Source organism: Plectropomus leopardus, chromosome 18 (genome assembly GCF_008729295.1).
Source record: "Plectropomus leopardus isolate mb chromosome 18, YSFRI_Pleo_2.0, whole genome shotgun sequence".
Taxonomy (NCBI): domain Eukaryota; kingdom Metazoa; phylum Chordata; class Actinopteri; order Perciformes; family Serranidae; genus Plectropomus; species Plectropomus leopardus.
The window spans coordinates 18,950,121-18,974,816 of record NC_056480.1 but is presented as its reverse complement, the minus strand read 5'-3'; the positions used below and the strand labels follow the sequence as shown (position 1 = coordinate 18,974,816).

The 24,696-nt window shown below is 38.4% G+C and overlaps 1 protein-coding gene across 1 annotated transcript in view; it reads right to left on the bottom strand.

The window, feature by feature from the left end:
* Positions 1-24,696, bottom strand: part of LOC121958183 — a 37,123-nt gene that overhangs the window by 1,768 nt on the left and 10,659 nt on the right. Inside the window, exons 7-37 of the mRNA XM_042507053.1 lie at positions 23,883-24,019; positions 23,689-23,805; positions 22,462-22,519; positions 21,893-21,940; positions 20,123-20,191; positions 19,260-19,399; positions 17,175-17,306; positions 17,030-17,087; positions 16,839-16,919; positions 16,180-16,523; positions 14,148-14,216; positions 14,013-14,037; positions 13,669-13,740; positions 13,444-13,583; positions 12,541-12,660; positions 11,188-11,245; positions 10,972-11,016; positions 10,806-10,862; positions 10,570-10,718; positions 7,826-7,927; positions 7,676-7,724; positions 7,508-7,588; positions 5,135-5,803; positions 4,972-5,046; positions 4,097-4,233; positions 3,837-3,894; positions 3,587-3,735; positions 2,441-3,323; positions 1,783-1,904; positions 1,590-1,682; positions 1,421-1,478 (exon numbers count right to left, since the gene is read on the bottom strand). Of these exons, the coding sequence (XP_042362987.1) occupies positions 1,421-1,478; positions 1,590-1,682; positions 1,783-1,904; positions 2,441-3,323; positions 3,587-3,735; positions 3,837-3,894; positions 4,097-4,233; positions 4,972-5,046; positions 5,135-5,803; positions 7,508-7,588; positions 7,676-7,724; positions 7,826-7,927; positions 10,570-10,718; positions 10,806-10,862; positions 10,972-11,016; positions 11,188-11,245; positions 12,541-12,660; positions 13,444-13,583; positions 13,669-13,740; positions 14,013-14,037; positions 14,148-14,216; positions 16,180-16,523; positions 16,839-16,919; positions 17,030-17,087; positions 17,175-17,306; positions 19,260-19,399; positions 20,123-20,191; positions 21,893-21,940; positions 22,462-22,519; positions 23,689-23,805; positions 23,883-24,019 (4,395 nt within the window). The remainder of the gene's footprint in view (positions 1-1,420; positions 1,479-1,589; positions 1,683-1,782; positions 1,905-2,440; positions 3,324-3,586; positions 3,736-3,836; positions 3,895-4,096; positions 4,234-4,971; positions 5,047-5,134; positions 5,804-7,507; positions 7,589-7,675; positions 7,725-7,825; positions 7,928-10,569; positions 10,719-10,805; positions 10,863-10,971; positions 11,017-11,187; positions 11,246-12,540; positions 12,661-13,443; positions 13,584-13,668; positions 13,741-14,012; positions 14,038-14,147; positions 14,217-16,179; positions 16,524-16,838; positions 16,920-17,029; positions 17,088-17,174; positions 17,307-19,259; positions 19,400-20,122; positions 20,192-21,892; positions 21,941-22,461; positions 22,520-23,688; positions 23,806-23,882; positions 24,020-24,696) is intronic.

The window sequence follows — 24,696 nt, the reverse complement described above, 5'->3', positions numbered from 1 at the left end:
TAACCTTGTATTGGCAATAATCTGGCGAAATGATAAGTATCATGATACAGAGGTTACGATACTGTATCGCAATATATCGCAAAACATTGAAAGACAGGCAATATATTATGATTTTTTTAAAATCACATTTTAGAAAAACTGTAATAGTATAAAAACTCCATAAACACTGTACCATGTGCATGAAATTAATGTCAAACGATTACATGCGAATACAATAGTAGGATCTGTGTTTGTGTTAATTACTTTCCCTGCAACACACTAGCAATATGTTGTATACAAATTGATACAATATCATAAGCGACGCTCAAGTGTATCCATGCTTTCTTAAATCATTATTCAATGGCTCAAAACATACACCTCAAACAACAATAAAATAACATGTTATCAACCATATCAAGGTAAATTGGTGTCAAAGAGTCACTATCTTTCAAACAGGAATATGCAAGGGTGTATATTATTTTCAGAGAATGAGACACTGATGACCCTGTGCCCTAAGATTGTTACTTCATATCTTGTAAAAGAAAAAAAAGTACATTTTCTCAGAAGAACAGTTCCTGTCACAAGTTATCTAGCCACTATTTCCTGTCCTGTCATCTCTCACTGTCGCTCTCCCACTGTCATAAACATTCTAGTTTGTGCTCATATACAACTGTGAATTCTTTATATTGTTGTTCACTGGTCAAAATATACAGTTTACCTCCTTACTTTACTTTGCAGAATTTTTAAAGTGATCATTTTGGTTTCAATTCTTGGTTGAAGGTGACCACTCCAAACAACACTGTCTTAGTTTGCAGTTATTTTTGCCTCTGAGGGGACCCAAACTTTGCCAGCAAAATGCCGTCCACAGCATGACAGAGGCACCTGATCCCCTCACTGTAGGGGTGTCAGCCACACATGCTGTCACCTACTATTCCAGAATAAGGTAAAGGATTACTTGTCTGACAAAATCACACATTTCCACATCTCTGTAGACCAGTGCTTATCGCTTTTGCACCACTCTATTCTCCATCTGCAATTATCTTCATAATGAGGCACTACAACCTTTCTTTAGTATCCCTCTATATGTAATTATCAATGATCTATTCTTGTTGATATAGTCTGATCACATTCTGCATTGACATTTTCACCTAATCAAGAGTTGCTCTTATATTTTGTGTCATTTATTTAGGAGCATCACAGTCTTTAACTGCATGCCGTCAACCATAATTTTCAACCCTTTTTATGGATGTCTTTCCTGCAGATGTCCCTAGCGAATGTGTGGTCAGAAGAGAGAGATCGAGTGTGTGTGATGGCGATGCGTGAAAGTGCAGCGACTAAAGCAGAGAGTATGAAGATAAATACTGCAGCAGAATGCATGTACCATTTAGGCTATTTGTTCGTGAATGAATTCTTCAACTCCTTTCATTGAGGATATCTTTACCTTGATCCACTGAAAGACGAGCCAGCTCTCTGTACTCATCAATATTCACTTTCAGGCTCTAGCAGAAAGAAAGACAGAAACACTCATACAATGGTAATTAAAAGCGATAACCACAAAGTCTATCAATTGTAGGTCATTTTGAATGTTTGTGGAGACTCTAGCGGGTCACCTTGAATTTTACGCCTTTCTCAGCCTCGGCCAAGTAGTTCGCTTTCTCCATGACTGCCTTGCGTGACTTGCCAATTTCAGGGTACCTCATATTCTAGCCAGAACATTAAGAGCACACAGTTAGCATCTGTAATAATGTCCTGCTTTACACACTTCATACATTTTCTACAACGAGAATTAAAGTAAGCACACACCACATAGCGTGACACGTGGTTAAATCCCGATGTGTGCGTGGACTTTAATAACCTGACTGAACACAGCTGACAGTAGGTTTGCCGCCTTTCTTCACAGGACACTGAAATCAGCTGGCTCAATCCTAAAAAGCAAAGAAACAATGCAGACCTCTGATTAAAACCAGAGACAGTTCATGAAGACTCGCTGAGTGATTTTTCTCATATACGCTCACTAGCTACTTCATTAGGTACGCCTGTTCAACTGCTCTTAAAATCAGTTTCTAATCAGCCAATCACATGACAGAAACTCAATTCATTTACACTGTGGACATTGACGAGACAATCTGCTGAGGTGCAAACCAATAGAAGTTAGTTGGTGCAAGACAGGCTGGGTTGAGTATTTCAGAAACTGAAAGGCAACAGTAACTCAAATAACCGCTTGTTACAGTCGAGGTATGCAGACAACCTTTTCTGAGGGCACAACACGTCAAACCTTGAAGCAATGGGCTACTGCAGCAGATTAGCACACTGATTTTATCGCGGAGAAATGTTTCTAGCATATTGTTGCATCTGTCCAGTGAAAAATTAAGACAGTTCTAAAGGCAAAAGGCAGTTCTGGTACTGTACTTGCAAGGTGTACCTAATAAAGTGGCCAGTGAGTGCAAATAATAATACTCACCAACTCGAGGAAAGCTTGTGTTACTTGTGTCTGTCTTTCTTGCAGAAGTATGTGATGGTTCTGTGTGCGGATTCTTGTTTTCAGACCTGGCAGTCACGTGAGGAGCTGCAGGAGCCTCACTCTTGTGAACATTTGGTGCAACATCACAAGTTGACCCCACTGAATTTTTCCTATGTGCAGTCTTGTCAGAGGCCCCAGTATTTCCACAATTTACTGACAATTTAGTCATTTTAGCAGTGGCTACGGATGTCTCCATAGGTGCAACTGCAGTTTTGGATGCAACTTCAGAATTTTTGGAGGCAGATGCAGTTGGGCGGACGGGTTCACGCCGTACTGTGAAATCTGCATTAGGGGTGGTGGCAGCTTTATATGCAGACGCAGAAACTTTGGCTGCAGTTCCAGTTCTGCTTGCCAGTGGTTTGGACAATGTTGCAGATGTTGTGGCTGAGGTCATACTCGAGATGGTGGAACTAGAGGGGTGACTAGTTGCTGTAAATGTACGAGTGCAAACGGAGGAAGCTGCTGTACGTTTGTAAGCAGTTTCTCTCAATGTGGTGGCTGTGGTATAACTGGAGGTTGCTGTCGTGGATGTGGTGGTTACAGTAGAATATGAAACTGCTGCTGTTTGTGGCGTCCCCACTGTCTTGGAAGTGGTTGCCATTTTCAATGGTCCCACAGTTGTGTTTGAAATGATTTCAGCTTTGTTGTCACTACTTCTGGAAGCAGTCAGGCAGGTGTCAGTGTTGTCAGCTGACTCAGACACCTCAGCAGGTTGGTTGGTTGTACTGGAGGTGGTTTCAGTCATCAGAGACACGGCTGCAGTTACTGAGAATGGCTGTCCTTCAGAGTCTTCTAGATTATCATCAATCTCCATTTCCACCACCTTTGAAAGAAATGAAACAATCATAAAAAATAACATCCCTTTAAGAATATTTGAAGCCTAAATGCAATTGCCAAGAGTAAAGAGCTCATGTTTGGCTATAAGCAAACTACACTACAATCATGTGATTTAACATCGCCACAACAACACGGCTTTAAAGCTATGTTCGGCACAGCTTGGCATAATAATCTTCTGTTAAACACAAAAAATAAAAGCAAAAAGCAGAAAATGATTTTTTGAACTTTATGAATGCCAAATAGACTGACCTGATAGTGGTCCGGCGCAGAACAAACTATACATTGAGTATCAACGGTGACTGAGGTATCCTCAGGTTGAACGCCAGGTGGATTTGAGGTTGAAGGGAGGTCAAGTCCACCGTCCTGCTGATCCCGAAGGGCCTTCACTGTCTGTATTGCTGTGTAGATAATGGATAATACAGAGGAAATACAGTACAGTAAAGGTCTGACTTTTGCAGTCACCTGTTAAAAAAATCAAATTAAGAGGATGTACCCTTACCTGATTTAAAGTCTTGTTTTGAGATGTTATCATAAATCTCATCATCCAGATCAACAACCTGAAGTCCAGAAATAACATCAATTCACTTAAAAACAAAAAAACTTTCTTTATCCAGGACTGTCCAAAAGAAAAAGACTATATTTTCCATCTCAGGCCACATGTACATTAGTTTTTTTGAATGTACATATGGCATATGAGAATTCTGCTAAGACAGACTCAAAAAATCCTATCCAAAAAACTATCCTTCAAGATTTACTCACCACCGAATACATCCTCTGATGGTCGACTCCGGTCACATGGCTGAGGATGTTCTTCTCTGGGATCTTCAGAGAGCAGCACTCACAGAGGTAGATTGGGTCACGCTCATTACAACTGCACTGAAAAAGTGCATTTAGGCCTAGAGGATATATTGTTCACTGTTAATATTGTGAAACAAATGTTGCCTTGAAAATTTCTTATTTTATTACAAACTTAATGAAGCTCAGTTAAAGCTACAGTTGGTCGTATTTATGAAAAAAAAAACCTTTTTGGTCACATTGACGAAACTGGCGAAACTGTCACTTGTTCTGGAAAAAGTACATGAGGCAGACAATCTGTGATAAAAAATAATCAGTGCTGAAAAGGAATATAATTGTTTTCAGATCATCTGTCTCATTTAGTTCTAGTAAAATTTCAGCAAATATAACTTTTTTTTTTTAAGTTACCAATTACAGCTTTAACTATAAAACAATTAATGAAAAGAGATGAGGAATTCATGAATATGATAACAAAAGTTGCATTATTTTCCTCTCCCTTTCTCTCCATTTGTGCCATCATTAAAAAGTAAAATCTCCAAAAACATTTCAAACCAGTAACCTAACAATAAATTTTAAACTTATATGTTTGAAGTTTAAGTGGTGTTAAGATAGCTGTTTCCAACAGACCATTAATCAAAAAAGAGAAATGGTGGTGTCAGGTTTTTAGGTCCTGAACATGCAAGTTTGGTAAAATCTCTACCATTTTTGTTATTTTGTCCAATTGGTATAACTTTTATGGTAACCAATGGATTCATTAACGTATTCTACAAGACTAATTAATGTAGAAATCTTTTAACTGACATTAGGACTCATAAAAAAAAGAAAACAAAGAAACTGACCAACAATAGGCTCTTGGTTTTCCCTCTTGACAAACTGCCACAGCTGATCTCGTTGCTGGTTTGTGTTAGAAGCCGCTGTAACAACCACAGACTCAGACACATTTTCATAAAACACCAAGAAAAATCGCCACAAACTTAAATCTAGCATTTAGCCAATAAATACCTTTGTCGTTTGCAGTCTCATGACTTGGTTTGCCACTTTCTCCCTTCTCTGCGGTGGTCAACTCCTTTTGTCGGCATCTTGCCAAGTCTTTGGATTCTTCCTGAAGTGTGTCTTCTTTGGAGGTGACCCGCTGCCTTTTAAGGGCCATTTCTTGCTTTCCATCCTCAGCAGGACAGGTATCCTCTTGTGAGACTTTCCTCTTCTGTGTAAACTGTGCCAGTACCTCTGTGCTACTGTTGCTCAACTCTTTTCCATCCTCTGTTTTATCTTTTTTGACTATGTTCTGGCAGCTTTCCAGGGTCTCCCCACCTGGTTTTCTTTCTGTGGGCCTTTCAGTCTTCTCTTCCTTTATTGCCTGGCATGTCTCCCTACCTGCATTCTTTATGTCTGTTAAACTAGTTTTTGAATACACCTCTTCTCTCTCCTCTGAATCTTTTTCACATGGTGCCAGAGTCTCCTTATTGTCTCCCTTTTTTGTGTCTTCTCCGCCTTCTACACAGTGTGTATTGGTGACTTCAGCGCCAACTTCTACTGGAGTCATTTTTAGAGTCGACTCATTAGTGTCAGATTTTTGACATGTTTTCCCACAACAGTCCATCACCCCGCTGTTTTTCTGACTGTCGTCTCTCACATGGTCCTTGCAGGATTCTTTCTGGGTTTTTCTAGGGACTGAAAAACATATATGAAGTTAAAAAATGCATTTGATCAAAACTGTCAACACTGTTTTATCAAGTATCCGCTCAGTGATACAAAAGGAACAAATGAGATGTCCAAAATAAAAAAAAAGTGTGGCTATGTTGAGGAGATTTGTAACAGCAGATTGCAGGAAGCCAGATGTACAGATGGTGGAGATATGCCCCCTTTCAGGTGTAGTCGGTATAGACCAAATCACACATCACATTAACGATAACGCTTACATGTAATCAAACGGCAAGTAAACTTTCAGTCCGTTTACATGATGTTATAAAAAGTCACATTATTGTGTTAGTACAACTAAAACTGGCCTTTTAAAATACATGTAAACATGTTAAGCCGACTGAATTTGGACTATATCAAATTTCTCAAAATCGGACTAACACACCCACATAATGGGATTGAAAATCGAGCTTGTAGTGGATGATAAGGACAACTCCTGATAAGCAGATATTCAAATGCCTACCCAAAACTAAAACTCCTCCTGGAGATTCCTTAGATGACCCTCGGGGTCAGCTAATGGACCTAATTGCCCTGTTGAACTTATGACTCTGGGCAGCAGAACTAAATTACGACAGATTTTAATGCCGGACCGACCGTTTGAGTTAACTTACAACTCATTTTGGGGCGAGGAGCTGTCAACTGAGCTCCTGCAAAGACTCAAGGAGACGTCAGGAGATCCCTACATCACAGTAACTGACAATTTATGCTTTTGTTGCACAACCAAGATGTGACACACATCCGCAGATCTTCAGTTCCTCACTGGTTTTCATCCCCTCATTTTTATCGTTGCTTCATTTATTAGTTTGTTGCTCATTTAGTCATTTTATTCACTTTTTGTCTTTGCTGTATTCACTGTTTCATCATTTATCCATACCTATTCTTTAAGTCATTTATTTGTAGTCTTTTAGGAGTAGTTTTGCTGTGTAGTGAGTAATTTAATAAAACTTTCATTTATAAAGACACTTGATCTTGTGATGTTTATGTGTATAATGTCACTGTACACCTGGAAAAAGTACTCTGTAGTAACCTTCAAATTATGAGACTAGATTGATTAATAAGGTAAAATGGGCTATCAACATTTCTTTTTTAATGTGTAATGCCCTGAGGTTTTTAAACTCAAATTTTTAATGTAAACTTATTGTTTCTGATTACCGAAGTTGAGACCCATTACTCTACTCTATCTTTATACGAATTCATGTTTCTGAGTCATAATTTTGCATTATGAGTTATTGTTACGCATTTTGGTATTGATTTAATGATTACTTAATAATTTTAATCAATTGCTAATGAATTAATGAATCTCCTATTTTAACCGCTACAAGCTATCCCATCATGTAGACACCCTAGTCGGACTGTAACTGGACTCAGCGTTCTGTGAGTGCTCCTCATCGCCCTGCTGCTGCCCTCTGTGGTTACTTCTGTTTGTTACCTCTGAGGGGGGGTGCTACAAACGAGTATATCATTTTCCAATTGCATTATTTGGGTGTGTTAGTCCATCTTCGAGCAATTTGATTTTGTACGATTTCAGTCAGAATAATATTTACATGTGTTTTAGACATCCAGTGTTATCCAGTCAGATAAATGCAATAATTCAACTTTCTCTAGCATCATGTTGACATACTGAATAACACTGACCTTACCTCAAAATGTTTAGTTCATATATTTGCTTGGACTTACATAGCTTCTTTTTATGATATATTAAGGGTTTTAGATTTCCTTTCCCACATCTCCTCTTCACACTTGCCAGGATCTTTGTTGCTGGAACAAAACAGGAAAGGATAGTCAAAAACTAATTCATAATTTCAGATGCCATTGCGGAGCATTCACTATGTTACAAATACTCACCTTCTTTGAAGTGGCATGGCTCCCAGATGGGCTTGTCCAACCTTATTTCCTTTAAAGGAAGAAAATATGAAAACAAACGCATCAGTGTATGGCTAAAGGAAATGCTACATGAAGATGGTACAAAAAAAACCAACATCTGGTATAAAATACCTGTATATGTGATGGCGGGCCAATGTATGCCTGTTTCGCCAAGTCCAATAAGGTCTCTGCATCTGTGCTCGAATTCAGCGAGTCTGGAGAGTGGAAACTGACCTATACACACGGACACAAAGCACACATAAACAAATATTTAGTCAAGTTAACAAGAAAAAGGACTATAGCTACAAAAGTACGCTCCGGATATGAAATAAAAATGAAAAACATAGAAGACTGACAATATAGACTGTAGTATAATACTGACCACTTTAAACAGTGACATTTGCACCAACTGAACAGCTGCCCAAGAAGTGTACTAAGTTAAGGGAGGTGTGGGGGGGTGGGGGTGGCTGTACTGCAGTATTTTGAGATGCGAGATGTGAGATGAACACACTAAAAACTTTATCTTATTAGACGATAAAGATGGTGAGAAAGATTTCATTTGGGGACATAAGTTGCAGCTGAAAAAAAGGTAAGATATAGATAGATAAGCTAGATAGGTAAGATCGATAAGATAAGATAGCATGATTAAAATTGCAATAATATCATATTACTTGAGTAATGTGATAATAATGTATGGTTACTCCTTGTAACAGTACAGTTTCAACAAGACCACTGCATACTGTAGTTGTTTCTTAAGTAGCAATGATGTGTGGAAGATGAAGAAACCTCCGCGGACACCGACTCGGTTGCATAATAATCAATTTATTGCAGCAAAGTTCAGCATCCACCAGGCCCCATGGTCTGCCTGGGAGAGGATTCAGGACCAATGCGAATCTCTCTCTTTCAGCTCATGCAAGTCTCTTATATACGTACAGGCATCAATACATTTGTCCGTAAACCAACTCTTCCCCTGCTGTGATCAATCACAAAACCCCACAAGTATCTCCTTATTTGGAAGGAACCTTATTCCATGTTACTTCTAGCCTGGTGCCATTATTCTGCACACTTGTCTTCCAGGCCTAAACATCCCTCGACCACTAACTCTGAGGCCTCCTTGCCTGACCAAATTAGGAACTTTAAGAAACTGAGCATAATACACCACAATACATATCACAATCGCTTCCCAACTGAATGTGGAGATTGCTTCACATGCCATTAATCTAGCAATATATGTCAATCCATAACGTCAGACTTAAAAATTGATAGGTTTTTGCACTACAAGTCTGATATATTCAAGTATTGTTTTAATTGTGTTATAACACATTTTACACTAAAGAGCCCTTTTTGATAATGGGGATTTCCAAATAAGCTAGAAACAAAAAGGGGTGTAGAAAATTAGCATTTATAGAATTAGCAGATTAAAAAAAATCTGGGTAGTTCTTATTCTATCTATCACTAGTAAAGTGTTATTTTATAACGCTACCCAATTCAAATAATTTTTAGTTCAAGGTTCATGCATTATGTGTGTAAATTACATGACCTAATCTGTCTTCTCTGACAGCCATACTTCCAGCAGTGTCAACACATCACTGAAATAGCCAACTACCATTCATATAAAGCGCAAAAAAAAAACCAATTCACATAAACCCTTCGACCTTTTAACATGCCACTAACGTCAATTAATACGTTTTAGCTTTAGCATTAGCATAGTCCCTTTGTAGCTTGACTAACTTCAGCTAACGTTAGCAATTAGGGCTGTAATGTTAGCGAGCAATATCGATCATTTTCCTCATCGATTGTGTCAGTTATATTATGATTACTGCTGACGCCGTTAACACGAGGTAACCTTAGCTAACGTTACAACTGCTTAAAGCAACAAATACTCACATTCGAGCTGAAAAAACCAACTTTAACATTTTGCTAAACAAAAACAATCTAAGTTATAACAACGTTGCTAAGTAACCCAAATGGTAAACACCGGTGTCCTGCCAAAACGTGACGTCTGCCAGAAACTTACTAATTACGGTCCGCGGGTGCGCGCGCAGCCTGTTAAAGGTGTATCGCCCAGTATTCACGTGTTAAGCTGCTCTCACATGGATCAAACAGTCCTAGCATGTAAATACACGTAACTTTATGTCCGTGGTAAGAGCATAGGTATGTCTTTGTGCAACTTTGATGTTTCTTGAAACCCAGTTTTCAGGTATTTGATGTACGATTTATAGTTTGATCAGGCATGACATTATAGACAAAATTGTTGTTCCCCTTGTTTGTATGTGCTTAATGTCTAAAATCTTGTTTGCATTTGAAAAGTGGTCTATCATACTTTACCAATTGCTAAAGTTGAAATACCTTTGAAGAGCCAATACAACATAAAGACCTTCCAAAAAGTGATTGCAGCTCCTATCTTGTTACTAAAAGGTTTTTTTCTGCCTCATAATGACCTGGTTACATTCACATTGATATGTCTGACAGATTATCGTTCACCCAGTCCTTTTTTTACCTGTGTAAATACCTTGAAGGGCCAATGCAATGCATAACATGTAATTTCTTACTTGCCAAAAAGTGATTGCAGCTGTTATCTTGCCACAGAAAGGTTGTTTCTACCTCAAAATGACTACATCAGTTAGAGTGAATGTATTTTAACAATCATAGCCCATTCATTTCCATTTTTACCAGTGTAAATACCTCTGAAATACCAATGCAACAAATAAAATGCAATTTTCAACTTGCCAAAAAGTGATTGCAGCAGACTTCTACTTGCCTGCCTTTGCACAACACACCAAATGAATACGATAAGAACAGAGCGACAGTAACAGCGCAACAGTCACCAATAGTGAGAAAACGATGCAGTAAAAAGTGTGAGTAAAAATACTCACCAGAAATTTGACAACATGTTTCCGACTGAACACATGAGCATAGCATTCATCGCCTGACAGCCTCCTCTCACAGAGCATACACAGGAATCCCATTTCTGTGGGCCCATTCCGTGTGAGCTGCACATCGAACATGACCACAAAATTTGAACCTGCAATGATGACATAAAGAAAAGTCAAAAACGCCCAGAGTGCAGTTCTGATTTCTGGCAAGACTCTTTCTCTCCAGTGATACTCACCGAGCAGAGGAAATCTCTCATTTTGATGAAATCTGGTGAATCTTTGATTTGGTGGAACTGTGGATGTAAAAACAGACCAACATGCACGAGTCGGATGCAAGTAAGCGATTTCATTTATCGTATTAAAGAATGGAAATTACTTTAATTATTCAATCTTATCACCAACCGTCGCTTGTCAAGATTGTGCGGTATTCATGAAGTCTCTCCATCACTGCAGACAAAATTAGGGAGAAAACAAAACTATTTCAAACTGCTTTGTGATTTACATTTGGAATTCAATGTTGTTTGGAAAAAAAAACTACTTCAAATAATCTCCCAAAAATTATAATTTAAAAAAACAAAGGGCTTCAGAGCAAAGAGGAAAGATACAATAAGTTCCTACCTTGTGGGTATTCAAATGAGATGATATTCTGAAACTCCCAGTATGGCATATCAAACACCTGAGAAAGGAAAAACTCTCAATTAGAAATGACTAAAGAAAATAATTTAGTCTAAAGGAGATGACTGCAGGAAACTTATCTTTCCTTTGTATTACATTAAAAAGCTTTAGTGAGGTAAGCTTTAGCCATTTAGACTGAATTTATGTTTGATTTACGCTCGTAAAAATGACATATCTGTGAAGAAAATTCCTGTTCTGCTAATGCAAACACTATTTTATGTATCCATAATGATATTCAAATGTTCAATGTTGAGTTATTGAGAAACTATACCTAGATAAACTCATTGTAAAAGAGTTGAGAGCCAGAAAGGTTGTGAAATCTCTTCTGGGTAGGTATGTTCTGAGAAACTATCTACAGATATATCTACGGCTGCCCCAAGAAAGTCAGAATCATTAGTCAGAAAACCTTCAGTCAACAGCTACAAGTCGAGCAGCCTCTCTTTTTTTTTTTGGTATCCACTGTGCTGTGTACCTCTGAGGATGTTTTTGTCCCCAAATGTTGCTGCTAAATGAACGCTCTTGACTTTTATGATATTTTTTGGTATGGCTGCAGCTGACACGATTCAGCAGCGCTGAGAGAAAATAAGATTTTATTTGACTTGCAAAAGTCTGAGTCAGGTACCGCCATAAATATATCTATATATATCTAAAGACATCTACAGAAAAACTACATACTATATGTACAACCACTGGACGTATGTGTAGAGGAGATAAGGAGTAGATTTTAGGCACAAAATGGACTGCACTTGTATAGCATTTCTGGTCTTCCTATTACTCAATGAGCCTTCACACTACATGTCACATTCACACATACATTCACACACTGGGCGCAGCATCTGGAGCAATTCTGAGTTCAGCATCTTGCCGAAGGATACGTCAATATGTTGACTGGAGGAGTTAGGGATTGAACCACTGACCTTCCAGTTAGAGGATGACCTGCTCTACCTCTGAGCTACAGCTTCTTCGCAAAAAACAATTGGTTATAGTTTGTAAATGTGGCAGAATCCCCACCGGAAATGCTGATGTTGTCTTGCTTGTTTTAACCTGGTCTAGAAAGTTTGTCTAAATCCTGGCAGTGGTTTCTCCTAGGTGTAACATCAAACATCATCCCCTTCATCCCCCAGTGACACTCAGCTCATATGTACATATGAGAAACATTGATATGATATGTATGAAATGTAGCATTGTAACATATCCCAGATTTTCCTCCAGCGACTCGGCGGAAATACAGAATTTCCAACAAAACACCTTCATGATCAAAAAACACAAAAACAGGTGCGTTCTTTGGCATTTTACCTTCAGCAGCATCTGTTCTGGTCCTCTTTTCTTCTCCTCTTCCCACGCCGCTGACCTCAAGACTTTCAAATCCAGATGTGCGTCCCACCCAAAAGGCAGCTGCCAGGGATTCTGGTGCAGCTAAGAATATTAAGACAAAAGCTGCTTATTATTAAACCCTGGTATGGCCCAGGGGAGTCACCTGTATAGTACTTTGGTTCTGGACCCTGTAGGATTCAATGTTTTTATATTGACTCTGTTCTTATCAGCATAACCATGCAATACTAATGTAACAATAATGAAAATATTTTTTGTTAATGCTTACTGTGATGCATTCAATGGACAGGTTGATTACTTGATGATAACACATACAAAGTATTGCATTAAAAAGTGGTTCACTCCCCATAACTTTCAATAGAGAAAATCACGTGTTAAGGTGAAAAATCACATTAACATGTATGTTAAGATGGAATATACTGTATGTTAATGCATATGTTAAGGTAGAATATCACATGTGCAATTGCGTGTGTTAAGGGAGAATATCAGTGTGTATATGCCTGTGTTAAAGGAGGGATATCACATTTGTCAAAGTGGGAAAATCACTTTTTCTCATGTAATTTTAGACATCCTACTCCAAACTTGGGACCGGTAAGGGTCTGATGAAGCAGCTGTGCGCAAATTTTGGAGCTCTGTAGCTATACCCTTCTCAGCAGTATGAGTAAAAGTATGATTACTTCAGTTCACAAAAAAGGTAAAGACACAAAACAATGTGGCAGCTAAAGGACCTATATTAGTATTTGAATATGCGCTATAAAACTAAAAGCAAAACACACATAATTTGTAATTCCTCACACACTAGTGGTTTTGTTGGCATCCACATACAACTGCACTGAACGCAAACCAGACGACTGACTTCAGACTCACCAAGGTGTTTATGAGATGTTTTGTGGAGTCCAAGTGTTGCTTGAGAAAGGAATCTGGGAAACAATCCTTACAAGCAAAGCACACACAAATAGGTTCCTCCTGAGCCTGACTGCTGACACACATCACAACCAGGGATAAACCTAAGCAAACAAATTCACATTTATTAATATAACATATTTTTTAACACCTTACAAAAACAAAATGATGAGAAGTGGGTTCGCTTACCAATAAGTGGTTTATTTTGCATTAAGCGCTCTTTGAGGTACTTGTGTCCAAAGTCCAAACTGGGTTTCCATCCTTTTATGTAAAAGAAAAGAGAGGAGAATAATATGAATGGTTACGTTTTTCCTTGAATTAGAGCAAACATGAACAAATTTTTTATTCTTTTTCAGACTTTTTGACCAACATTTGTTTTGAATGGCTAAAATTGCTGCAGCATGTTGTAACAAAAGGAGAAAAGTGTACTTATTTTGTAATCACCAGCAGCTGAATAAAGGTGGGAAAAAAATTATTTAATTGAGCTTGACAATACACATTAATGTTGGAAATGAGAGGAAAGTGTACAATACCTCCACCAAAGCATTTGTTTAACATCTGGAGAACAACATTAGAGACAGATGTTAGAGTATGAAAAGTCGAATTTTTAACATATCATGCATAATCACAAAGACTTTCTGCAGACAGCTAAGAAAATATTGATTTACCTGTTTGTGTTTCCAGCCGGAGAGATGTATGCAATACATATGTATACTCTTAAAGTGCTTACTGCAGTTCTGCCAAGAGAACAAACACAAGAAAAGTAAAACAAAGTTCACTCAAGTTTAACAAACTTGTTTGTAGTAGTGTAGTTACCCTAACATCGACAGTGTAGGCAGGGGTGTTGAAAAGATGAATACAGCATAGTATCGATTTTTTGCATGGCAACTTTGTATTGATACTGTCGTGGTACTGACCTCCTATTTTCATAATCAACCTAGATTTTTCAGAATCTAAAAGAAAACAATAAACACAATGAACATTAACTAAAAACTTATCTCTTCTCTTTTAGCCTTTAACTAGCTCTAATTCGGCAGCTTTGCATTCTGCTTTGCACTTGCATACTGCTGCACAGCTTTAAGATGCTGTATTTTCCTTGATTTTATGCATTTTATATACTCTACTTTTATGCTTATTTTTATACATATTTTATTAATAATGTCAGTGGGTTATATTGTATTTATTTTATTTTCCATTTTATGTTGTGCACTCTATGCACTAAATTTCTATCCCTATTTTATCTTACTTTTACTAGTACATTCAAGTGGATTTTATCCATTTGAAGATGCATTCTATGTATTCTGTTCTGATTTTATTTTATTTTTATATGCAGGTTTTATTATGTCTTTTTGTCTTTTATGTGTTTCTGATGTAAAGCACCCGGTGCATTTAATTTCTTTCTTGTTAAGAATGTTGGGCTGCATTTCTTGTATGAAAGGTGCTACACATATAAAGTTTATTATTATTATTATTAACACTCAGATGCTCTGTTTGGCAAGCCATCTCCTTTTACTAAAAATATGATCAGCAGGATGTAAAGTTTAACAAAGCACATTATATAATCCCCCTTTCTGGGTTATTAAAACCCACAAATCAACAATCAATGCAAGTAAGGGCAAAAATCTTGGACTGCCTTTATCACCAGGAAAATTCCCTCACGACCCCCAGAAATACTCTTAATATGAATAAATGGGCGATCACACTAAGGCTTGAATTAAATGTGCTTGCCTAGTAATATAGTCAAATAAATGCAACTAACATATACTTGGAAATGCAATAAAACATAAAAAATATACTAATTTATGTGATGAACCCCATGCTTAATGTAACAGAAATTTCAAGCATAAGTGTAACAAAACGTCAGCACTTGCTCAAATGTATAAAAATAACATGCTAGACTGTAAGAAAACACAAACAACCTACGAGTGTCTGAACTAAAACATAACATCTGATCAATATATATTAATATATGAGGAGTACACACGTCTCAATCATATGCCTAACATGTGAGTGATGCATGTGAATGTATGTATATATGGCTACACAAATAATGTCAATATGTGAGTGTTTAGTATATGAAGTGTGAAGAACTGCTCCAGACTTATAACAGAGCCTTTCACAAACACTCATTTCTTTTCATCACCTTACTCATTGTAGTATCAGACTGAAATAAAGATAAAATATGACACATTTTAATGATTACACATTATTTTTCTGTCCATAAAATTTCCATTCTCCATTTGAGATGCAAAGTATCTTTTTTTATTTTTAAAATTAAATTATTAAATGATGACTACTGCAATCACAAATTAAATTTTTGGGTAGATTACTGGAAAAATAAAATCAATTGCTTTTCCAGTCAGTCCACTTGATACATTAAGCTGCAGTAAAAGTCACTGAATTGAGAAAAGCAGACGGACACCTTTTTTTTTTTTTTTTTTTTTAAAGGGATGGAAAAAAGTTTTCCTTTGTTGACACAATTTTGCAATTGACAAAAAGGTAATACATCTCAATGTTATGTTACTGCAATACTCAGCATATCGCTTAATGTTTAAAACTGAAAAATGTATTATAAAATCTTGAGTATTGAGATAACTTCACACTGAAGGAGCCTGATTTCCACCCCTAAGTTCAATTTAAAATAATAATATCCAGGCTACTGCAATGAAATGTATAATTTTGACAGTTATAAATTCTTACCTGACAGCGTAGTTTGTATGATAACGCTACAGGTGCTGCTGGCCCTGGTGGTTCTGTTGGTCTTACAGGTGCTGCTGGCGCTGCTGGTGTTGCTGGTTTTGCTGGTGCTGCTTGCCCTACTGCTGTTACTGCTGTTGCTGCTGGTGTTGCTGTTGCTGGTGGCACTACAGACGCTGCAGGTGCTGGTGCTGCTGGTGCTGCTGGTGCTGATGGTGCTGGTGGCACTACAGACGCTGCTGGTGCTGCTGGTGCTGCAGCTGGTGCTGCAGCTGGTGCTGCTACAGACGCTGCAGACGCTGCAGACGCTGCAGACGCTGCTGACGCTGCTGATACAGTGCGGGGCACTACATAGAAAAAACAAAGTAGCACTGAGTTGATAATGCAATATTGTTAACGGTAAAATAATTTTGAATAGTGGTTTAAAAAGAAAGATAATTGATTACATTGTTTCTTTACTGGAATCTATCAAATTCTTCCTACTTTTTATTGTTGTGAATTTTTTTATTTATCAGTTTTATCAGATTTTTTTAAAAACCAGAGGCTACTTGACAATTTACACAGTAAACATTTCACATTATCACATCCAATATAAGACCAAAAGCCGTAATAAGATCAGTCGGTCCACTGGTCCTAATAGTTCACACAGGAATAACACATACCCAGCCTGTTCCCTGGTTTGATGATTGTAATCAAGCTGCCCTCCTTGTCTTCATCTCTGATGGATTCCAGCTTCTTCAAAGCTAAAGCCACCACAGGTTGAATTAGTAAAACATCATTCTGGATTCCACCAAAGGTCCCGTTCATTCAGAGGAACACAACATAAACTGGGGCAAGAAAAATAAATACCGACCTTGTGCATAACATGTGAAATTCACTGATGTGAATCTGGCAGGCTCCAGGCTCACTTGCTGTAACAGAAAGTCAAATGTCTTCACATTTTCATGAACAAAAGGATCCATTTGGGAAACCTGCACAAGTGACTTCACAAGCATTACCTTCATATCAGTGTTTTCGGCATTCTGAATTTCCTCTGCCTGCTTTGCAAATCCAAGCATTGTGGAGGCAAAGGAGTAGTTGTAATTCTGGTAGGATACTCTTGACAGCAAAGTAGACGGGTGCTTCTCTCTCTGCACAGATTGAAACTGATGTGAATTACACAAATACCCCATAAGAAGAAAAACACTACTGCATTCAGTTGTTTTGGATGCATTACTCAACTTTATGTCACTACACCAACAATAATGCAGAAAATGCTAGAGTCAAGTTGTTAACAATAAAACAAGCCTGAAAAGTGATTCTTGGTCCCCGAGTTTAGTGCATTTAATCTACCACTGTTCTATTTTATTCTTAACCATACCCTGAAGCATTATGTTCAGTTGCATGGTATCATCTTGCACAAGAAATGTGCATGTCAAATAATTCCATATAAATTGAATGTTAAGTGATGATTAGGACTGGCCCCTAAAAGCTGATGATTAAAGTCATCAGTTGGAGACTCCTCAGTCAACTGAGATACTTAAAGTCAAGCAGTTATTTTCTGGGGGGGTTTTTTGTCAGTTAGTGTATAGCGTACTTCTGGGAAGTTTTGGTCCAATGATTTCTCTCTGCAGAGCTGCAGACTCAGACCTAGATGAGTCATTAACATATTTAGCAGGCATTAGTTCGGAGGACTAATATGGCTTGTTTACTGTATTACGCGAACGTCACTGTCAATCTGAAGGTCATGTCCATTCAAAAATGTGGCAGTTCAAATGTTGCTTAGTATTCTATATCAAAACAAAGGAGCGAGCAGCCTAATGTGGTGTATTATGCTCAGTTTCTTAAAGTTCCTAATTTGGTCAGGCAAGGAGGCCTCGAGGTTAGAGGTCTAGGGATGTTTAGGCCTGGAAGACAAATGTGCAGAATACTGGCGCCAGGCTAGAAGTAACATGGAATAAGGTTCCTTCCAAATAAGGAGATACTTGTGGGGTTTTGTGATTGATCACAGCAGGGGAAGAGTTGCTTTACGGACAAATGTATTGATGCCTGTACGTATATAAGAGTTTTGCATGAGCTGAAAGAGAGAGATTCGCATTGGTCCTGAATCCTCTCCCAGGCAGACCATGGGGCCTGGTGGATGCTGAACTTTGCTGCAATAAATTGATTATTATGCAACCGAGTCGGTGTCCGCGGAGGTTTCTTCATCTTCCACACATCATTGCTACTTAAGAAACAACTACACTAACATTCATATTAAACAGTCAAATTCAATTTGACTGACATAATTCTGAGTCTGTTACAACCCTAAGGAAACCACATGCATTACTCGGCACATTTTGCTTACAACCGCCATGTACTGAGATAATTCTGCGAGTTATCCTGGATAAGATAAAAATCCCTCCAGCTAGGTTTACCTTGGGGCCTCCTACCAGTTGGATGTGCCAAGAACACCTCCAACAGGAGGTGCCCTGGGAGGCATCCTAATCAGATGCCCAAACAACCTCAACAGGCCCCTTTTGATATGAGGGAGCAGTGGTTCTACTCCGAGCTCCCTCCGGATGTCTGAGCTCACTAAAGGACATGACACACCAAACCAGTATCACAGAACTAGCAGTGATAAAGCCCCCCAGCTGCGTCATCCTCATGTCGCCATTTCTCGACCAAAGTGTTGCACAGGAACACACCAAACGGACAGCCAACAAGCACGTATGTTCTGTGCCTGCGTGAGAGGAGATACCCCTCCATACCAGCAGACTATGGCCATCTGTAATAGTCATTCAAAATAAGAAACCAAAAGACCACCATGAAGCTAGTTAGCTACTTTGCACATTAATAACACAACCCAATATTGAAAGGACATATTGTACGATTCGCCAGTGAACAACAGCACACCTGCCTGGCCCCCTGGCACACAACACATCGGACCTCTATCACGAGCTATCGCCTTCTAGTCAATGACACAGGATCCACCATTCCCTCAATGACACGATGTCTGAATGACCCACATCTTTAAAGCTGCTGTTGTAGATATTGCATGTATGTCTCAAACTGTGTGGCAATGTTTGTTGATGGATATTATCTTTAATGTCACAGCTACTTACCAAGTAACAATAGATGTGGTCAAAGCTCAGGACATGTCCGATGATCATGTGGGTGGCCACAGTTAGGCAACAGAGTGTGCAGAGATAATATCTTTTCTCAGCTGGCCCAACACGAATGCATTCAATAAGGTGCTGCATTCCTGCAAAGACCATGATCAGAGAAGACAGAAAAAGAGAAGTTTAGAAAAAAAAACTGAAGAAAGCCAACAGTGTAGTTAACTGTCCAGCACGAAGGACTTTGCACACAATTTTCATATTTTTTTCTAAGTGTGTTTTTTTTTGTTTTTAAAAAACATCATCTGATTATCACTATACACTGAAACCTTGCACACTGGCTTTATGCGTTTCATTGCTCTATTTTTTTTCTATTTTCTCCCTTGTTTCTTCTCCATGTGAGGTACCTTCCTGACTGTTGTTGCTCTCTACTGAAAAAAGGCAAATGTATTTCTTTTCTTACAGTTTCTCTGATTTACTGTGTGTACACTGTGATCTTTCCACACAAGAATAAAAACGTGTTCAACAAGATTCTCCTTGCCTGCTAAATGACTTCCACTTCCTCAAAGCTGTAGCTCAAGAATCTCTCATTTTAATTGACATTACATGATTCTCACTGTAGAGCAGTGACCAGGCTCCAATAATCTAATTTTAGATATCCTACGAGAAAATGTTTCTCTAAAGAATTAATAAAAACTTTTAATTCATTTGAACATTAATTAATTGAATCCAACATTCTATGTTGGGAGAGAAAACATAATTTCCGCTTTATGTCATCTCTTTTTCGTGCCCTTCCTGTTGTCCATACTGAAGGGAAACATCTTCCATTAAAAAGCATTTTATAACCATGTTGTGAGACATTTACTGACCAAGAAGTGGATGCTTCCTGTTGCTGTCTTTTTGGTATGTTTGTATCATCGTTCTCTTTGGCTTGACATCTGAAGGACAAAAAAAAAAAAAAGATTGCAGTGATAAAGCATGGGCTGAAATGATAATACAAAGACTACATGTATTGTGCAGATATACAGCATATTGAGAGATCAGTCTCACCACACAGCACATCAGTAGCTCTTTTGGAGCTTTGGTTCATTTCATGTGATCTTCATGAAAACAGTTTTTTTCAGGTGTCATAAAATTTAATGTTTAAATTTGCACTTTTTGAAAGTCAGGCTCAGACAACAGGAGATTTAAAATCCTACTCAATTTTGGAAATGGGTTCCATTATGCACATAGAAACAAAAAGAACTTCACAGGTGGTCTCCTCTCTAAACTTTCGCTGGCATACAAGATAATAATAAGATCACTGTGCCACTAGCAGGAATGCACCACCTCACATTCATATTACGCAAAAATCAAGACTGAAGTAGTGTGACAACTGAGCTCCCTGAAACAGCATCAGGCTTTGAAGCAATTTAACATAGTAGCCACATATGGAATTACAGCATCCAGGTCCGTCACGCGGTTGTATTGGGTGCAAAAATATTTTTCCCCCCACAGATTTATATTGTGAAAGAGACATCTGTTTATCAGTAGATACTTTTTTGAGCATCACAACCCCGACATAGATCCCAATGTTAAAATGCCCAAATTTACAGCACAAATAAGCATGTTTACAGCCTAGTGCAAAAGAGGTTTTGGTCTCTATAGCTAATTTCAACTTCATGACAACTGTGCAGGGGGGAATTTTTACATAATTCACCAGTTCACTTCTTACTGAGGCCCAAAGATACGCATATTTACGGGCGGGGCCACATGACTGGCAGGCTGATTGCGAGGTGTTGCTACAGTTTGTATTTCAGACCCAACATTCACTCCTCCACAGCTCCAACTTCTGATCCAAACATGGTCACTTCTGGCTCCAAAATACCAAGAGGGTCCCAACCAAAATGCGCCACTGAGCAGCTTTCATAGAGATAAATGGGCCCCTTCCTCTAACGCTGAATCCAGTAGTGTTTATACACCCATTGCTGTCATGTTAACAGTGCTTTGCAACAAGAACAAAAAAAGCAGAAGGCTAAACAAGTCTTAAAGAGAAAATAGTTGGGGAAACGCATTCAATACAGGCTGTATATTCTTCAGCGAGACCTGCAGGTATGATTCTATCTATCTGTCAATGGTCGTATGTTAGCTAACATTAGCCTTAAGGGCTAGCATGTTTACCCTTGTTTGGCAACACCATCACCTGATGTAATTGTGACCATAACCATCCAGATTTTAAATCCTAAAACTACAATATCTAAATTGTTGTGACAGCCCTAATAAGTCTGCGAGCAGTTTGGACCGCTGGACACTGTATCTTTAAAACCTCTCACGTTACCAGATGATCTGGGCTGAAATCAGTACCTACCAAGGTCCAAAACCACGTCTCCTTCCTCCTTCCTAAAACAGCCCAAAACTCCTGTAGTTTGAGACACTCTTATGACTAAAACATGAAATCATTTGATATGACTGAAAGGTCCAGAAGAGCTACTAAATGGACTGAATGTGGTGAGACTGTTTTCTACTGTTGACTGCTGTCACAGGGGTGAGGAATAAACCAACAAGGGGAAAAGAGGAAGGGCTGAACTTTACATTAAACTGTCCTAGTCTTGACCAGTCCTTAAGCGGAAATATGAGTCCTGAGAAAAATGTGCACACACCTTCAAGTACTTTGAGAAGCTTGTCGTTTTCACTGAGAGTCTGCATCACTGGGGAGTAAGATCAGATCATTTTAATTAACATATGTGTTAGTATGAGTTTTTATAATTATGCATCTTTTATAATTATTTAACATATACGTATCCGCCTCATGTGAACGTTTACCTACTTTTAAGTCAAGTCTTTGACCCTGCAAGTTATGTTGGACATATGGTAACAATTGTGAAGGGACTATACCCCACGTCTCGTACCTATTCAGGAAAGGTGCCCCCACCCAAAGTCTCCAATACAATCTCATAGAAGTATCCCTGTGGTCTTACTCTTGACGACATATTGGTGATTGATAGGTACCAGATGTGTATAAGGGCATTGCTTTAAGTTTGGTCTTGGTCACACACTTCTGTCCATGCTGCTATGCTGACCCGAGTGCTCGTATTTAATGTTTCCTGACTAAAGCATCAACCAGCGTCTCACTGCTGAATAATTGTCATCGTAGAAAACTCATCCTTTCAATACGACTCAGTAAAATTCTTTAAAAAACATTACATAGAGAAATCCTGGAATCACATACCTTCAGAGTAGCTAATTGTTTGGAACCTCTTCAACAGATATTCAGGTAAATCCAACAACTGCGAACAGAAAATAAGGAGAAATTGTGGAGGTCATTCCACCAATAACAAATGTGGCAGCAAAATCTCTTCACACGGCACAGTGCACTAGTTTGACAAGCTACACGATGGCATTACCCACCAAAAGCTCTATTCACTTGGGACTAGCATTGCCAGTGTGATTTAGAAATTGCATTCCCACACCTGTGTTTTGAGTGATGTGTTTGCACAGAATGAGCAAAGTGTGTATACAACTCACATAAGCTGACATTATCACCTCACTATGATGCACTCAGTCATTTGAAACTGAGGGGCACTGCAGAGTTTGTTAATAAACCCTTCTGTTTTCACTTTGAGCATCCTCTTTCAATTACTGGTAGTTATATAATCCAATGTTGATATACAGCTGCTTTAAAGGAGCAGTGAGTATGATTTAGTGACATCTAGCGGTGAGGATTGCAGCTGCAACCAGATAAAACTTTCTGTTAGGATTTCTTAAGTGTTCATTGTTCAGGATTTTTTTTTACCAGGAGCCAAATTATCTGCAGAAGTCTCTTCCTCTCCCAAAAAAAACATACTCAGTGACATAAAGTGATGAAAACACTGAATAAAGCAGTTACATGTTACAAATCAGTGTTTCTCCATTACCATTAGGCTGGTCATGGAGGGACTGCCAGCCCAGCACCTGCTAATGTTTGCTCCCCTTTTTTCTCTCACTACTTAAGATCCAGATGTTTAGGTTTGTGCCCGGAGCTGAATTAAACACAGTGGTATCCTTCTCCTCAAAACAAACTGAGCCAGCAAAGCCCTGAATAAAGCAGTTTCATGCTAAAAATCTGTGTTTTTCCAACACTGTTCGGCTTGTCACGGAGGGGCTGCTAACTACGGTGACAGATGCAAAAACACAACTATCTAGCCCTATCAAGAGCCACTGTTTCATTTGTCAGTTCTGGGCGACTGTGGAAATATGGCTTTGCAACATGGTGCACTCCGTGGACAAGGACCCACTCCCTATGTAGATATAAATGGTTCAAGATTTAAAAAAAAAAAAAAACACAATTCTTATTTTTAGGTGATTATACTAAAAGAAAATACACTTATATATTCTATTTCTGGTTCTATATTTCCTAAATCCTACACACTGGACCGTTGCTGTTTCATTTTTCATTTATATTTAGGACTCCAGGCACCTGTAGTCGTGCGGGCTCCCTTTCTCTTATGTCACTTTTGGCATCAGGCGTCAGCATGGCTCTCCTAGCCACGCTGGGGATCCAGGCAAAGTTCACCACATTGGGGTTTATGTAGCTCTAAAATACAAATACAAATGAAATTGTGCTTCCAAATTTTAAACATTGGTTAATTTTGTATGATGTTCAGCACTTACAAAGTAGTTCCTGAAATGGTCAATACTAGCAAGGTGGTTTGCAATCCTGTCTGGTGGATGTTTTTCTTCACAGGCATGGCAAAGGTAAAAATATATACTTGTGTCTTGACTGAAACATAAAGTCATCAGAGACACACCTGGAAGAGGTTACATTTAAAGCAGAGTCATTAGTTTAAACATATAGAATATTCAGCATTGCTATACACAAGTTTACATTTGTTTTAATGAGAACAGTCCTACAAGTCCATTATCATTTACTGCCTACAAATTATACACCTTTTGTGAGCCACCAAAAACTAAAAAAATATTTTTAATATGGCAAATATTTAAGTTTATAAAGACATTAATGAATGATTAGAAAAGAAAAAAATGCTATGTAATCAAGTGATTATGCATGATTCAAACATAACAGACTGAGCTGAAGACAGTGGAAACGTCCAAAGGTCTACGCTAAATAAAAAGTACCCGAGAAAATATAACCGGAAAAAACAAAGAAAAAAAACTGAGTTTAACTGTTGGAGGTCAGCTGTTTGTAGAGATGCAGTAAGAGCCTGTTGTCTGCAGCTCTTCATCTAACATCTCACTGTGGCTGTTTCTGCTTTCACTCTTCCTCCCTGCAGAGTTGGTGGACCATTCTCTATTGAAGTTAAGCTGCTAACAAAGCTCCGCTATATCAGTGATAAACACATTTCATGTCCTTCAGATTCTTCCACAGTAAAAGTTTTGCCATTTAAGAGCTTTTATTGTGAAGAAGCAAGATAAGGACATGTATTTTTAACAGCAGTAACCTAACACAACTGTACAGCTGCTCAAC